The 17,870-nt window shown below is 39.9% G+C and overlaps 2 protein-coding genes and 1 pseudogene across 2 annotated transcripts in view; all 3 read left to right on the forward strand.

Annotated features, from left to right (window-relative positions):
- Positions 1-986: 986 nt before the first annotated feature.
- On the forward strand, positions 987-4,923 carry LOC117620938 (annotated as a pseudogene).
- A 2,134-nt stretch (positions 4,924-7,057) lies between these two features.
- LOC117623333 (E3 ubiquitin-protein ligase SPL2) overlaps positions 7,058-17,870 on the forward strand; it is a 17,669-nt gene continuing 6,856 nt past the window's right edge. The window contains exon 1 of the mRNA XM_034354273.1: positions 7,058-7,070. The gene's annotated coding sequence lies outside the window, so the exon portion shown is untranslated. The remainder of the gene's footprint in view (positions 7,071-17,870) is intronic.
- On the forward strand, positions 8,465-9,330 carry LOC117623334. The gene is made up of 2 exons (XM_034354274.1): positions 8,465-8,995; positions 9,087-9,330. The coding sequence occupies exons 1-2, from the start codon at positions 8,592-8,594 to the stop codon at positions 9,136-9,138; spliced, it is 456 nt and encodes a 151-aa protein (XP_034210165.1). The 5' UTR covers positions 8,465-8,591; the 3' UTR covers positions 9,139-9,330.

Raw genomic sequence — 17,870 nt, forward strand, 5'->3', positions numbered from 1 at the left:
AAATTCAAAAATAGCCAAAAACTCACTTAAAAAATACTCAAATGCCCTCAAAACTAAAACCCACAAAAACCTAAAAAAGCAAAACATGAAAACTGTAATCTATGTTTTCATTTGATTTTAAACATAAAAACTCCCCTATGTTAGTATCTATTGTCTCTGTCATTGGGCTCGAAGCTTTGGTATTATTTGTTGTCGTTAGCCATGTTGATGCTATCACCATTGGAGGCCACGCACAACCCCTTATTAGCCATATATGGACTTCAAAGTTGCTAATTAGATTCCGATATGAACTTTAACATTGCGGAGATGAATCAATAACTCTATGAGTGCCTTGTTAAATATATAATACAAATATATGGCTTATTAGAGATAATTAAGTAATTAGATAATGGAGATGAAGGAGATCATAGAACAAAAGCTTTGCTTCAACTCAATGTTGGGTGGATGCAGTACTCGGACTAGCTAGGAATCAAGTCATATTCATGGTTCAACTCCTCCAATGATATAACATGGGATCAAACCTTTGTTTTTACATATGTTTAAAATCAAATTGAAAACAAAGATTGCATTTTTTAAAAAAAGTTTTTGTGGTTTTTACTTATGAGGGCGTTTGAGTAATTTTAGGTGAGTTTTTTTTGCTATTTTTGAAAGTTTTTGTAAAAATTGACATTTATGAAAATAGGGGGTAAATTTTGGCTATTTTTGATAAAAACTCAAAATATATCATGTCAATTTCAGATATTGGATGTATCGTATTGCACTGAATTTGCACTCTCATTCCACCTCGAATTTTGGTAGCTAGTAAACGTCAAACAAAAGTTTTTCCATTCTCTAGTCGATTTCAAACTATGTCACATTTTCAACCCAAAATTACTTATGTAAGCATGCTTTTGACGGCACGCTTTTGTATTGGTTTTCTTTTGGTAAATAAACAAGGGTTTCTTAAAAAAGAAGAATACGAGATCTCTACCCAGATTTCGACTCACATGTCAACCGGAATTACAGATACTCTTGTAGCACTATATACTTCAGGGCTATGTGGCCTTTCTCCTTTTACCATTGACATTGATGACCAAACCACCAAGCACTTCTGGACAGCCAACCACAGGCGGTTCAATAAACCGGGCTGGTTTTGGTTTTCGGTTTACGATCTTAGCTATGGCGGGTTAGTGGCTTATCGGATGGCTGAGATGTATCCAGAGATGGTGGAGAAGGTTGTGATTGTGAGTAGTGGGGTAGTTTGGACTGATGAACAGAAAGATGAGCTGTTGAGTGTGAATTCAATGCTTTGGAGATTCTTTTACCAAAAAGTCCACATGATCTACGGCTGCTAGTGAATCGATCTGTGTATAAGTATGATGCTTTCAAGTGGGTTCCTTGAACACTTGGTGGCCAAAAGAGCAGATTCAAACCTTACTATTCTAACTCAGAGGTAACTTGAGTAGTCTCAATTTTCTCTCTCTTGAAAAGCATTCTCTGCTTAAGGTTTTAACTTGTTATATATAACTTTGTTTATGCTTCCAGGCACTTTGGCCCCAAAGCAAAATTAGAGAGAATCAAGGATACAGGTCATTACGGCTGGGCACGGTACGGGATAACACTGGATGAAGGTTATCCTGATGTCAATCCCGAATAGGGAAATCGGGATGGGATGACACGAGATGGAAGTTTTTGAAAAACATGTTCAAACCATACCAGATTCAAATGGGACCGATATGATTCGGTATCTGCTAACAAAGCTGAAGGAAGAAGAAGACAGAGAGTTCTAGAATATTCATAGAGAGGAATTTAGAGAAATTATTACTTTTGCTGTTTGTATTTCTTATTTCATGAATACAATACACATGGGATTACAGATTTTATACTACAGCAGAAATCACGTGGGTTATACTAACAATGTAACCATAATGACACGTCAGCTAACAACCTTCCCAGCTGACTAACCTTTAGCCAAACATCCCCCCTCAATCTCAGCTGGGCGACCCAGTCTGAGATTGATACAATGCTTTGAGAATACAGGACCATGTAATCCCTTTGTGAACACATCAGCAACTTGATCATCGGTTGGTATATACTGCACATGAAAATCTTTACGCTGGACACGTTCTCGGATGAAGTGAAAATCAATATCTAAGTGTTTGATTCATGAATGAAACACTGGATTTGAGCTCAAAGCTAAGGCAGAGAGATTGTCACAGTGTAGTAAGGGAGGCTCAGGCAGAACCTCATGCATATCAGCCAACACTTGACGAATCCAAACAACATCAGCTGCTGTATTGGCTAATGCTCGATACTCGGCTTCCGTAGAGCTGCGAGAAACCGAGCCTTGCTTCCTGGACTGCCAAGAAATTGGATTATTTCCAAGAAATACTACAAAGCCTGTAGTTGACCTGCGTGTAGAAGCATCTCCAGCCCAATCTGCGTCGCTAAAAGCGCTAAGTTGCATAGGTCCAGGGGAAAATTTGATGCCATATTGCAGAGTACCTTGTAGGTATCTCAAGATACGCTTAACCTGAAAGAAGTGAGAATCTGTAGGTGCTGTCATGTATTGGCAGACAGAGTTCACAGCAAAGGCAATATCAGGCCTTGTAAAAGTAAGGTACTGCAATGCTCCTACTAAACGACGATACAACGTTGGATCTTTTAACAATTCACCATCTGTGCTAAGTACCTGGGAATATGGTTTACAGGGAGTGGAACAAGCTTTACATTGAGTCATGCCTGCTTTAGCTAACAACTCCTTGGCATACTTATACTGATTCACAAAGATACCACCTGAGCTGGGATAAGAAATTTGTAGACCTAAGAAGTAAGTCAACAACCCCAGATCTTTCAATTCAAACACTGAAGACAAATCATCAATAACCTCTTGAATGAGAGCATCACTTGAACCCGTTAAGATAATATCATCGACATATAAAAGTAAAGCTAGAACATCTGATCCAGTGTGTTTAACAAACAAACTCGGATCTGATTGAGACATTTTGAAACCAAGGGCTGGAAGGTATCCTGTGAACTTAGCATTCCATGCTCGTGGTGCTTGTTTTAAACCATACAGAGATTTCCTTAATTTACAAACAGATTGAGGCTGCTCAGGATCTTCAAACCCTTGAGGTTGTTTCATATACACTTCCTCATCCAAATCTCCATGAAGAAATGCATTTTTAATGTCCAATTGCCTTAACTTCCACCCATGCATGGCTGCCAAGCTAAAAATAATTCGGACAGTAGAGTGGCGCACAACTGGACTAAAAGTTTCTGAGTAGTCAAATCCAGGCTCCTGACTAAAACCTTGAGCCACCAACCTTGCTTTGTACCTGGCTACAGTCCCATCTGAATTCCTCTTTATCTTATAGATCCACTTACTACCTACCACATTCTTATTCACTGGAGGAGGCACCAAGTCCCAAGTTCCTTGCATATGAAGAGCATCGATTTCATCTTGCATGGCCTTAGTCCATTCTGAGGAATAAGAAGCGACTCGATAACTAGTAGGCTCCTCTAAAGCATCCGGCAAACTAGTGCTATAACAATGATAGTCGGAAAAAGGGTTTGGTGTGTGTATCCCAGATTTAGATCTAGTCTGCATAGGATGAGAGTTTGCTGTAGGTAAAGGTGGGGAAGAAGAAGATTCTGAATTTATACTTGGAGAGGCAGGCCTTGAACCTGGTGGTAATAACACCTCGAATTGATGCTCAGACATAACAGGCAAAGAAACCTGGGCAGAGGATGTATCAAGAGGATTTAAAGGAGATGAGATGTCAGGATCTGTGGGATGAGGAAGACTCGGAGAAGCTAAGACTGAGGGAACTAGAACTGGTGCAGAAGAAGAATTACTAGCTGAGATGGAACAAGTAACAGACTTTGATGTTATACCCGGTTGAAAAGGATACACAGTTTCATCATAAAGCCCACCGATCAACTAATAATTTTTGAAACGCAGATAAAAAAGATATAAGAAGAAAAGAAAAAAACATATGAATTTGAAGAGTAGCAATTAACATCAAAGCATTACGCAAACATTGTTCTAGGCAAAAAACCAAAACTGATCTCAGAATGAGTCAGAAATTTAAGCAATGCAGCAAACAAGCAGAGAAGAGGTTGACTTATACTTATGCATCTCTGGGATCTACTTGTCCTTAACAGTCGGCTCACAATTTCGAAATCCAGATAAGAAAATATCATAGAAAAAGCAATTGAATATAAAGAGCACCAATTAAAGCAAATTAAATCCACCACCAGAAAAACAAAAAGAAAACTGAAGTCTAAAGAAGAAAATGAAATTTGAAACTGACACCAGAATGGCAATAAACCACCTAATCACACCCATAAACCAGAAAACAATCAATACCCAGCAACTCCAAAAATCAACGTTAAAATAATTACCCAGGAAAATAACAATATATAAATCACTGATTTTTCTTCTGCGAGAGAATTTTCAGTTGTTTAAATTAAAGCAATAGAGTAGAATCCTGGAACTAGAACATATAGATGTGTGCCTGTTTCGCTGTATTGAAGAGTATCGAAACGGAGAATATACCTTACCACAAACAAAGGCTGAAAGGCATAAACGCATAAACGCTCTCTTAAAGAGAGAAGCCGAGAAGGAACTAAATCTGAAATTAAATTAGGATATTATTATTTATTTTACATGTACTATTCGGTACGGTATGGCACCAAACGGGATCACAAATTTGAAACCGATGTTATGCCAAATAGTAACGGGTTGACACGGTATCATCCTGTTTACATGTCAACACCAAACAGGACGGCATAAGATTGACACGATTTGGCACGATTTCGGGATAGTTGGGGTATTCCGGTTATTTGCCGTATACAATCAATGCATTGATAAAATCATTTGTTTTAGGTAGTTGTCCATTCATTGTTGGAAGCTCAATGGAAGTCAAAAGAAAAACCTAGTCACAATATATATGTTTGCTTAGGTTGGGAACTAGGAAGCACCCACATGCTGTGAGGGAGGGCTTATTTATCCAAGAGGGGATGCAAAAGGTAATGAGATTGTCCATCATTTTAATAGAGGAGAAAATACAGACACTCTCAAAGACACCCAAGGCTGCTGCAAAGAAAAAGGACAGTCACACAACCAAGGAATCACTCAAGACTCCCAAGACTCATCCAGGACAAAGCCAGCATGTATTGGATATGGATGAAGTAGGAATATAGGCATATTCTTTATTCTAGATTATTCTTATGTAGGTTATATATACATGTTCTATTATACAAGATGAATGTAAATTCGGAAAACCCTAATATACCGAATGAGAAATAGACAAGTTTTCTTTTTCCCCTTGAAATCCTGTTCTTTCCTTTCATGTGAAAAACTCTATATGGTATCACGAACCTCTATACCTAACATTCCCTAGCTTCCTTGGAAAAAATCTGGCCCACCACACACCCCTAGATACAAGTAACTACTGCTCACTGCTATCAGACTCTAGAGTAGATAAAAGCCAAAATGGTGTTGACTCTTATGAGTAAAAAGACCTGCCTTCTTGCAAACAAATTGAGCAAGAGAGTGTAACGCTACATTTATCCTGTCGAGGTTGAAAGAGAACATCAGTGACGCCCACCCGCACCAAAAGAACCCCTACATCTTCAATTAGATTTCCATAGTTGCTCCAAGACTCACCACCACTAGAAACTAGTAACAGTGCTTGTTGCGTAAGAGGCTAGTTGAATATGACTAAACCACTGCGGGTAAGTCATGATCTGACAGGGCGGCCTTGCGACGGTGCAAGTGGCACCACCCCCGCACAGGTCCCCGGACATTGTTTTTCCTTGTATTAAATAATATTAATATTGTATATTCTAGTGTGCTACATATTGGCAGAAAAGCTTTTGTTGCGTATAGGTGGCTTTGTACTTATATATTTGCATTATAACAACAAAATTTAAATAATTATACTGATGAAAAAAAAAAAAAAAAAACAGAAACACGTGAAAAAAGGGAATTATCAAACTTTAACTAACCGGCAGCAATACATATCCCCCAAAACGCAAAAAAAACACAGGCTTTCTCCTCCCAAAAAAAAAGAAGAGTTTTTTCTTCAACTCAAAACGGAACAAAAAAAACTTAATGCCTTCTTTTTTTTTTCTTTTTTTTTCCTTAAACTCTTATTTTCTAGTTAGTAATCATCATCCTCCATCAAATTTTTTTTATTTTTATTTTTTTTGTTTTCTCAATTATTTGACAATTTTTGTTATTCTTTCAATTTCAGGAATTTCAACACCAAAAATGCCACTCAAGATCAAATATATCACATGTCGATTGGTTATATAAGAAAATATATATTATAATACCATGACAATTATTAACAAGAAGGTCCTTTCCCACAAAGCAGCAAGTTCAGTGCCCAATACATTCAAACGTCTGTAAAGCCCAACGCCACCGCGTCCGCATTCGCATTCACGTCCGCCTCTCTCTCCTTTCAATCCAAAGCACGTCAGCATCTCTTATCTCTTCAATCCCTTGTGCACCTATGTATTTTTTTTTTTTGGGGTCAACGATCTGTGTTTGTTTTGATGCTTTTATTTTAGTTTTGGTTTCATCTGTTTCTTCTGATATGGTATTAATATTGCTTTTGCATTTTATTGGACGCAATTTGAATTGCCTGAGTCTATCTACATAGCTGATTAGGGTTTGATTTTGGTATCTAGTGAGCGTAGAGTTGAAGATACAAAAGAGATCGAGATAGGTCTACACGTTTTGAAATCCATGACATTTGTATCTTTTTGTAATTTCTTATTGTTGTTACTTGTTCTTCTCAAAAGCTTGAATAACATGACATGTAGCATATATTTATTGATATACTATTTTGGTGCAGATATTATTTATTTTATACTGATTTTGGTGCGGATATTTTTCTTAATTCACATGTATTTATTTATTGATTTAATATTTTGGTGCAAAAAAATGAAAAAGGCAAATCGGGTAAGGTAAATAGGATTCCTCATTCAAAAAAGTATCATAACAGGTAAATAGGACCTTGGGTTGGAGTCAGTCTTACAAACACAGTCGAAGAATCAAATCTCTCTCTCTCTCTCTCTCTCTCTCTCTCTCTCGTTGAATTTAGGGTTTGATATAATTGCAAAATATGTTTATTTAGCTTGATGAATTAAACTACTGTCTTTCTTCGCATTAGATTGGGCTTTCAATCAGTTATGCATGGGTTGTGCTAAATAATTAATCACTTTGTTTCAGTCTCTCCAGGTGCTTAGTGGTTTCCAGCTTGCACATGGAGGGGAGTGATTATAAATCTCTGTTTGTATTGGTGACATCTTGTTCAAGTCGATATCATGGTGAGATATATGAAGTTAAAATCCAAAAAGGATCTGGACAAATTATGGGGGAAGGAGGATGAGCAATTGGAGATAATTATGGCAAAGATCAAGCCCCACTGCTTCCTGTAACTACCTTCTTCAACAAGAAGACTTACTCCATCCCGAGCAGTTGTCTCTGTGATGCTACAGACTTATTTGGTGGCTCCAAGTTGTATTTGTTGTTCAAAGAGGGCATGCAAGCTAGTCCTCCCCGCTCTATCATGACACCGGACTCATTGAAGGGACATGTATTCGACGTACAGAATAAGTCATTCTCTACCTTCCAGGGCCCCAGAGTACCCAAGCCACTTGGACATGTGATTTCTGCGTATGACAAGTTATATCATCTTGCAATTCCTGTAACCTCTCTGCATAAGCCAAATAACCCAGAATCAGTGTTTGAGCAGTACGATCCTCTGAATGACAGTTGGGAGTTTCTTCTGTGAGATCCCACATCGACCAAACGGAGAGGGGGTGATGTGCCTTATATGGCACACCTCGCATCAATATAGTGGGAGGCCTTTTGGGAGCTCACTGGCTTTGGGTTCGTAGGAACTCCAAAGTTAAGCGAGTTGGAGGCTGGAGCAATCCCAGGATGGGTGACCCCCTGGGAAGTTGCTCCGTGAGCTCCCAGAAACAAATCATTGCGGGCTGGTGAGAATGTAGCCAGGCCCAAAGAGGACAATATCATGCTTGGTAGAGTTTGGGTAGTCCGCTGCGCCACTCTGACCTAGATGAGGCCTCTGGGCTGCTGATAATGTAGGCAGGCCCGGAACAAATCCGTGCGGGCCCAGTCGTGGGTGCCAAAGCAGACAATATCATGCTAGGTGGAGTTGGGTCAGTCCGCTACGCCACTCTGAACTTAGACGAGGCCTTTTGGGAGCTCACTGGCTTCGGAGTTGTAAGAACTCCGAAGTTAAGCGAGTGGGAGGCTGGAGCAATCCCAGGATGGGTGGCCACCCTGGGAAGTTGCTTCGTGAGCTCCCAGAAACAAAACCGTGCGGGCTGGTGAGAATGTAGCCAGGCTCAAAGCGGACAATATCGTGCTACGGCGGAGCCGGTCCGGGGTGTGACATCTTCCACCTATTCCCTCTATTATTTCTGATAAAATAGTGGATATAGTTGGTTATGCTGTTTACAACCACCATATTTTGCTCTCGTTGAGATCCATCTCAGGATATGAAGTCATTGCATTCCATGTTAGAACTGAGAAATGGTGTCATGTGGAAGTAGATACATCTAGTGACATGGCATGTTCACATTTTCCTTTCCGAGGGAGGGCGGTGGTTTTGGGCAATCGGATGTATGCTTCATCCAAGGCATTCGCGGTGGTTCTTGAATTTTTCTTCGATTGTGAAGCTTATTCTTTAACTCCAAAGTTGGTGTTTCCGAGGTTGAAAAGAATGCACCTTGCAAACATGGATATTGGTGTTCAGACAGAGTATTTGGTTCATTTGGGTGGCTGGGATTTTTGTCTTGTCCAGAGTGCCTACGACTACAAGAGGATTGATCGTCAGCCTTTGTGGATCACCACGTTCCGAATCATTGTTGGAAGCGGAGGAAGTAGCAACATCGAGATCTTGCATTCAACTCTTCGTGATGTGTACATCCATAATGCTTGGCGTTTTCTGGTTGATTTGAGCTTCACGCCGTAAGTTTCTTGCTTCCTTCCTTCCTTCCTTTCTCAATGTGTTTGTCTTTCTATAAATTGTTTCAATATATTTGATTATTTTGTGACTCAGAGATTGCAAGAATAGTGAACGCGAAAGAGAAGAAGAAGAAACAAGGTGCTAGGGAAAGGACACAAAGGGACTCAAAGGGAAAGTGTGGGGGAACACTTCTTCCTCCCAGAAAAAAATCATATGAACCCACAGATTCTCAGTTCAATGCGGTTCAGTTGTGTATTTATGTGTTTCCAATTGTGAGAGTTTTCTTTTTGAGCTATGAATATTGTGACTTAGTATTGCTTTCCAGTAATTTCTTATTCAAAATAGACATTGAAAGTCCAGTTGGTTAAAGTTGAAGCCTGGAAAACATTTTGACCAATGAAATCCATTTCAACTTCTTTTAACCCTTCTCTTTTATGTCTTCCAAGAGTAGAGCTGTGCCTTCTTTGATTTTGTTTAACCCTAATTTTTGTTGTCAATGACTGAGTGGTGGACAAGGGACATTAGTACAATGATCAGTGATGAATTTCAACAAATAGATGGAAAGTGTGTGGAAGCAACAACTGCTTAAATTAAAGAAGAAGAGGAAGGAACAGATAAAGGATAAATTGGAGTAACTTGAGCACTTGGTGGCCAAAATACTGGATTCGAACCTTTCAGTATTGTTAGTCATTAATGTATGTGAGAATTTATATATACATTAAGACAATCATGGTAGACGTACACGTAATATGTTAAACGTGTGTGTTATAATAATTTTTAGTTTATTAGGATAAATGTTTGGACACTTTTAGGCTAATAAGGAACACGGAAAGGAGAAATTGGAGCTACTCCAACACTTGGTGGCCAAAAAGGCAGATTCAAACCATCCTATTCTTACTCAGGTCTAAATGAGGGTTTGTGTGTGTGAAGGAAACGCAAATAATTTGAGGTGACAAAGATGGATCTTGAGCCTCTGCATTTAGAGTCCACGCATTTACCTGCATTTAGCTTCATTGTGGCCATTACAATGATCTGACGACGTAGGTAACCTCCGAGCGCTCGGAGTCTTTATCGCCTTGTGCGATGGGCTGAGACACGTGTGGAGCCTTTTGGGCTTCGAACCCGGAGTATATCTTATTGGTTCCATTATGCTTAATGCATGCTTCTAATAAGTTGCTGTATTTTGTCGGATGACTGAAACTCATGGAGAAAACATACAAAATCTTTCATGATGTTCATTTATAAGCTTTCCTGAGCCTGACTTGTAGAAAGGGGGGAAGGCAAAAGCTTCATTCTCTCTTCACATAATCAATTAATCATTCAAAATACTATGAATAACATATGGCGTAAGCATTCAAATAATTGTGAAAGAACAAGACTGCAGAAGTAAACAACATAATATTTAAACAGAACATTCTTTTACAAGTACACAGATCCAATACGAGTCTGAATCGCTAGTAAGTGAACAACGCTTAGGATATGAATTCATTGCCCTTCATGTAAGAACTGAGAAATGGCGTCATGTCAAAGTAGATATATCTAGTCGCATGGCCTGTATCGCATTTTCCTTTCCTAGGGAGGGCGGTGGTTTTGGCAATCAGATGTATGCTGTCCAATGCATTTGGGGTGGTTCTTAAATCTTTCTTTGATTGTGAAGCCTATTCTTTAACCCCAAAGGTTGTGTTTCTGAGGTTGAAAAGAATGCATCTTGCAAACATGGATATTGGTGTTCAGACGGAGTGTTTGGTTCATTTGGGTGGCTGGGATTTTTGTCTTGTCCAGACTGCCTACGACTACAAGAGGCTTGATCTTCAACCTCTGCGGATCACCACGTTCCGAATCATTGTTGGAAGCAGAGGAAGAAGCAACGTCGAGATCTTGCATTCAACTTTCCTTGTTATGTACATCCACAATGCTTGGAGTTTTCATATCAATTTCAGCTTCACGCCGTAAATTTCTTGCTTGCTTCTTTCCTTCCTCCATGTGTTTGTCTTTCTATAAATTGTTTCAATATATTTGATTATTTTGTGACTTAGAGATTGCAAGAATAGTGAACCCCAAGGAGAAGAAGAAGAAACAAGGTGACATGGAAAGGATTCAAAGGGTATTTGGCTCATTTGAGGGGCTGAGATTTTTTTCATGTCTAAACTGCCTACGACTACAGGAGGCTATGTGGATCAATACATTCCAAGTTGTTGTTGGAAGCAAAAGAGGAAGCTACATCAAGATCTTGCATTCAACTGTCGTGATGCATGCATCCATGGCAATTGGCATGCTCATGTCGTAAGTTGCTTGCCTGCTTGCTTCCTTCGTGTTTGTTTTTTTTTATAATCCAGAAGATTACATTAATGATTGGTATAAGAATGAAACTTATCTAAGAACCTATGAGCCTATGGTTATGCCTATTGTATACATCCACAACGCTTAGTGTTTTCATGTCAATTTCATCTTCATGCCGTAAGTTTCTTGCTTGCTTCTTTCCTTCCTCTATGTGTTTGTCTCTCTATAAATTATTTAAATATATTTGATTTTTTTGTAACTTAGAGATTGCAAGAATAGTGAACCCCAAGGAGAAGTCTTTTAGAAACAAGCTCCAAGTACTAAATAAACTCATAATTTAAATGACTAGTGTTATTTGAATTGTGCATTTTTTTTACTGTGTTATTTTGTAGGTGAGAAGGAGAGATTGTACACAATTCCAAATAGAACTAAGGCCAAGAGGTCAAGGTACTAGCTCTCAGCCAGAAGGCAATGGACTATGAACAAGGTAATTAAGGAAAAGGAAATATTGAGGACCTTAGTTCCCAAGGGGCACAACTGACCCAACAACCTCAAACTAAAAGCCACCCTCCTTCAAATGTGCCACAAACTAGTCAATCAAGGCCAATTTCATTGCATGTTACTACCGTAGAAGGGAGTCAAGCTAGGAAGACGATGAAAAAAATTGCACAGAGGAAGTACTTTATCAAAGACCCCTTCCTCCACCCTTGAAGATGATGTTTTAATTGAAATGATTTTAGTGATGTCTGAATGGAAAAGGGACATTAGTTATTAAATTCAAGAAATTCCATTGTTTTGTTCTATATCTAAAGAGAAAAGAAGAGGAGAGACAAAATAAATCGATTTCCCTTCCACATGTTCCCTCTTCTATTATTTCTAAGAACATAATGGAGATATTTGGTTATGCCGTTTGCCGCAACAATATTCTGCTTTCGTTACGGTGTTGCGGAATATCTAAGTTCATTGCCTTTCATGTAAGAACTAATGAATGACACCATGTCAAAGCAGATATGTCTTGAGATATGGTCAGTTAGGTGATCGTATATATGCTTCATCTATTATATTTGGTGAGGTTATTGAATCTTCCTTTGATTGTAGAACCTATTCTTTAATCCCAAATTAGGTGTGCTTCCAAGTTTGAACACATTGTATCTTCCAGACATGTCTTTTGGTGGTCAGACATAGTATTTGGCTCATTTGAGGGGCTGGGATCTCCATAATGATTGCTTGGAGACCCTTCACCTGTTTCCTCCTGTATTATTTCTGAAAACATAGTGGAGATTGGTTGTGCCGTTTGCCGCAACAATATTCTGCTTTCGTTAAGATACTGCGGAATATCTTAGTTCATTTGCCTTTCATGTAAGAACTAAAGAATGGCACCATGTCAAAGCAGATATGTCTTGTGATATGGTCAATTGATATTTTCTTTTCCGAGGAAAGGCGGCAGTTTTAGGCGATCGTATATATGCTTCATCTATTATAGTTGGAGAGATTATTGAATTTTCCTTTGATTGTAGAACCTATTCATTAATCCCAAAGTGGGTGCTTTCGGGTTTGAAAACATTGTATCTTCCAGACATGTCTTTTGGTGGTCAGACAAAGTATTTGGTTTATTTTTTGGGCTGGGATTTTTGTTGTGTCCAGATTGCGCACGACTATAGGAGGCGTGATCGTCAATTGTGACAGGACACGTTTCGGAATTCCTTGGAAACTGGGACGAATTCCGTTTATTTACCGACATCACCCCGATGCCAGGCCTACTTACAAAAACCCGAGATATTCTACCAAAATTTTGGCAGAGTCACTCTATAAATTGAATAAATCCAACAACATTCAACCTGCATAACAATAACAAAAAATTCCCAACCAGCAATATGCATTCAACATTTTACAGTAAACACCAAATGGCCTCCGGCCTCACAAGTAACCTAACATGGGCAATAACAAAGTATCTACTATAAATTTAGTTTACAAGGACAACCAGTTGAGTAAAAAGAAATTACCCGAAGTCTAATCTAGTGATGATCACGATTCGAGGTCTCGAACACGGCTTGAAATTCTCCTATGAGAGACTACTGTCTGGGGGCGCAAAATAGAAAACATGTGAGTGGACAAAAACAAAGTTTGCATTTAAAACAACATAATAACCCCACCGTGTAAAAATAATGCCTAAAGCATGCAGATTCATAACTCATCTTTAATATTCAAAACCATTAATCTTTGAACCCTTTTAAAACCACAAATTACTCAATCCATAAACTTTATTCCCAAAATTATACTGCTCTTCCCAACCCACTACATATACTTTAATTGCTTTACACTAACACCTATATATAGATATAAATATGTAAATATAAATATACAATATACTCATCACACTACTTAGGTACCGGGGAAACAATCCAACCGGGGGATTGTTTGGCTAGCCCGCAGGATTTCTAGGTGTTATCCTGCGTCTAGGGATGAGCCGTCCAACCAGGGGACGAAACTCCATAGCTCACACGCTGGAAATACCAACGCCACGTGTAGCTCCAATACTAAGTCCTATGCGCGCAAACTACATCATCACATACCGGAACTACCAACGCCATGTGTGATGATTCCAAGCAATGTACATAGTATTCCCATACACCAGAACTACCAATGCCACGTATGGGAAGTGTCTCACACGCTGGAACTACCAACGCCACGTGTGAGACCAATAATCAAGGGATGATACTTACATAGTGTAATCATACATCTTCTCTCACAACCCCACATACTCAAATCCTTTCACAATCTCACCTCAACCACCCAAGTATCCCACACATAGACAATATAGATAGAATTTCCCAAAACTCATGTACACCACTCAAAATACTCAAATATGTCGACAATCACAATATATTGTCAAAATGCTATAAGAACATCAAATTCAACGTTTGAATAAATATATATCCCATATACCATTTAAAACATATGCATAAGTCTTTCATCAATAAAACCAGGCATATGATTGAAAATAAAGTCCACTCACAAATAGTCATAACCTGCCCGACCCTGAGAGGGTCCCGCCTGCTGTGTATGAGCAGTCAGAGCATCTATTTCGAGATATGAACCCTTAATTAAAATAAAATCACTTCGAAATAGAATCCACAAATTAAATACTAATTTCCCCATGTTCCCAGTGCGCGCATGTTGAACGAAGTATTCTAAGGTCCATCTACGTGTTAGGAAAATACGTCTTGAAAGTTTAATCAGAAAAGGACGGTTATCGTAAACCACAACTTTGAATTATTGAATCGGAACATTTAGGGCTCTGATTCCCGATCCGCAAATTCCTACACGATCCTAGGAGTGCCTAGATTAACATATTTTGGAATGGAGTCGATCCAGCAGTCCAAACAAGTCGAACCCGGATAACTCCTAATATGTGAGATCCGTTCAACCACCAAACTACATCCGAATTGAAATCCGAGCACACCTACGCGCTCGTGACAACGTGGGGATTACATCAGGACAAAATGTGGCTTCGTCACCCTCGCCCACGAGCCGTCACACTCACCGGCAGCACGTGGGTGTGTAGAGAAATTTTCGGCGATGGAAAAACTCCACACCACGGTTCACTCTTCCTACCCTAGATACTACTCGAGGCGAGGATCGTGTGGTGAGACGGTGAGGTCAAGGCGAGTCGATCAGGTCTAGTCTCGTTGGATGGGGTGGCCGGAAGTGGCCGTGGTGAGGTGGTTTATGTACGGATGAACAGTAACTGGGGAAGGGAAAGTCGCGCAGAGGGAGAAGAGCTCGGGGGAGAGAAAGAGAGAGAGAGAGTGAGGAGAGAGAAAAAAATTCAGATTTTTTACCCAACTCTTTTCGAAATATTTACAAGTTTGCCACTTAACTAGTTTTGGTCGCCATTTCTTCATTACCACTCTGATTTTAACCTACCACGTGTCTACGGACTCGTCTCAGTACGACCTACGTAACCATACCACTCGTGGTCTCAAAATCCTTCCAGATAAGAAAATGACCAATTTACCCCAACCCTAAGGGTAAATTCGTAATTTTAATTAAATAATTTAAATATGTAATTAAATTTGGAGTAGGGGTGTTACAAATTGCCTACGACAAGCTATGTGGATCACCAAATTCCGAGTTGTTGTTGGACGCAAAAAAGGAAGCTACATGAAGATCTTGCATTCAACTGTTCGTGATACATGCATCAATGGTAATTGGCATGCTCATGTAGATTTCAGCTTCATGTCGTAAGTTGCTTGCTTGCTTGCTTCATTTATGTTTGTTTTTCGATAGATTCTTTCAATATATTTGATTATTTTATGACTCAGAGATTGCGAAGGTAGTAAACCCCAAGGAGAAGAAGAAGAAACAAGTAGCAGAAAAAGTACGCATAGGGCAAGTTAGAGCAAGATCGCACCAAATGCATGTCCCAAAACAAAACAACACACCAGAAGACAAAACAAAGGTAGAGGGCAACTGGATTTGATTATGACAAAGAGCAACCCCCACTACTTGATCATGTAACCACCTTTTTTGACAAGGACACTTACAAAATCTTGAGGAGTTGTCTTTTGGATGTTGCGGTGTTATCTGGTGGATCCAAGTTATACATGTTGCTAAGGGAGTGCATTCATCATTGTCTCTCTCACTTGACACCGGATTCCTTCAAGGGACATGTTTTTGACACACACAAGAAGTCCTTAGATAAGTTCAAGGGGCCCAGAGCACACAAGCCACGTGGAGCTGTGATTTCTGCGCATGAAAAGCTTTACCATCTTGAAGTTCCTTCAGTCAACCCAGAACCATCTTTTGAGCGGTACGATCCCCATATTGATTTTTGGGACACCTTCCCACATGTTCTTTCCTTTATTATTTCTGAGAACATAGTGGAGATATTTGGTTATGCCGTTTACCTCAACAATATTCTGTTTTCATTAAGATGCTGCGGAATATCTAAGTTCATTGCCTTTCATGGAAGAACTAAAGAATGACACCATGTCCAAGCAGATATGTCTTGTGATATGGTGAGTTAGGCGATTGTATATATGCTTCATCTATTATATTTGGGGAGGTTATTGAATTTTCCTTTGATTATAAAACCTATTCTTTAATCCCAAAGTGGGTGTTTCTAGGTTTGAACACATTGTATCTTTCAAACATATCTTTTGGTAGTCAGACAGAGTATTTGGTTCATTTGGGGGGCTGAGATTTTTGTCGTGTTCAGACTGCCTACGACTACAGAAGGCGTGATTGTCAAGCTAGGTGGATCACCACATTTCGAATTGTTGTTGGAAGCAAAAGAGGAAGCTACATCAAGATCTTGCATTCAACTGTTCGTGATGCACGCATCCATGGCAATTGGCTGGCTTGTGTCGAATTCCGCTTCATGTCGTAATTTGCTTGTTTCCTTCCTTCCTTGATGTTTAATTTTTTTAAAAATAAATTTGACTATTTTATGACTCAGAGATTGTGAGAATAGTGAACTCTATGTTGATGCTCAAAATGGTTAGGCCAAGGTTGAGTCCAACTTAGTGATGAGGTGTGATGGATGATGGATGAAGATGAGGACCTTCACCAAGTATGTGAGGATTTGGGCAAACGATAAACATATAGAAGACAAGATATACGTGGTTCACCCGAATGATGGGCTACGTCCACGGAGAAGGGTGTTCTCATTATGATAATGTTTGTTTACATTTGTACAAGGGGATTAGACCCAAATATAGAGATAACAAGTGAGAAGCTCAGCCTAGAGATGGATCCAGAAGAGAGAGTACTCAAGAGCCAGTCCCCTTCTAAGGAAAGAGTAGTCTTCTTTTATAGGTGAGGGGAGTCTCCATCTCTTGTAGTTTTCCGATGTGGGACTCCTCTTGCTTTGCTTAGAGTTGTGATTTGTGGTGATGCTTCTTTGGCTAAGGTGATGACCTCTCAAAGCATGGCACTCGAATGATCTAGCCTAGCTAGTTGCTCGGTCAGTTATGGTACAAACAGTAGTCCCCCAAGTTCTCGAGTAAGAAGGTACTTCTTGGTTGGGGACTTGTAATTTTAAGTGCACTGGCCGAGCAACACCATAGTTCATCTTCCAAGCTGTATAGTGCACTGCCCATAGTCCCCTAAGTCCCCGGGTAAGAAGGACATTTGGAAGGGAGAGAACTTGGCACGAGGGTGCCGAAGGTAAAGGGGATGCCGAAGGCACAAAGCTTGCATGTCGCAAGGCAATGTGCCTAGGCACGAGGGTGCCGAAGGCATAAGAATTGCATGTCGCAAGGCAATGGGCCTAGGCACGAGGGTGCCGAAGGCATAAGACTTGCATGTTGCAGGACATGTACTTAGGCACGGGGGTGCCGAAGGTGACACAAGGTGTGGCTAGGCACGAGGGTGCCGAAGGCACAAAGCTTCTATGTCGCAAGGCGATGTGGCTAGGCACGGGGGTACCGAAGGCCCAAAGCTTGTCTGTCGCAAGGCAATGTGTCTAGGCACGAGGGTGCCGAAGGTAATGTGGCTAGGCACGAGGGTGCCGAAGGTAATGTGGCTAGGCACGGGGGTGCCGAAGGCCCAAAGCTTGCATGTCGCAAGGCAATGTTGCTAGGCACGAGGGTG

The sequence above is a fragment of the Prunus dulcis genome, chromosome 3 (assembly GCF_902201215.1).
Source record: "Prunus dulcis chromosome 3, ALMONDv2, whole genome shotgun sequence".
NCBI classification, from domain to species: Eukaryota; Viridiplantae; Streptophyta; class Magnoliopsida; order Rosales; family Rosaceae; genus Prunus; species Prunus dulcis.

Excerpts from the sequence above, each read along its gene's own strand:
- LOC117623334 (XM_034354274.1), top strand. The coding sequence starts at position 8,592 with ATGGCATGTTCACATTTTCCTTTCCGAGGGAGGGCGGTGGTTTTGGGC. Across the intron at positions 8,996-9,086 it reads GTTGATTTGAGCTTCACGCC|AGATTGCAAGAATAGTGAAC; the intron begins GTAAGTTTCTTG and ends TTTGTGACTCAG.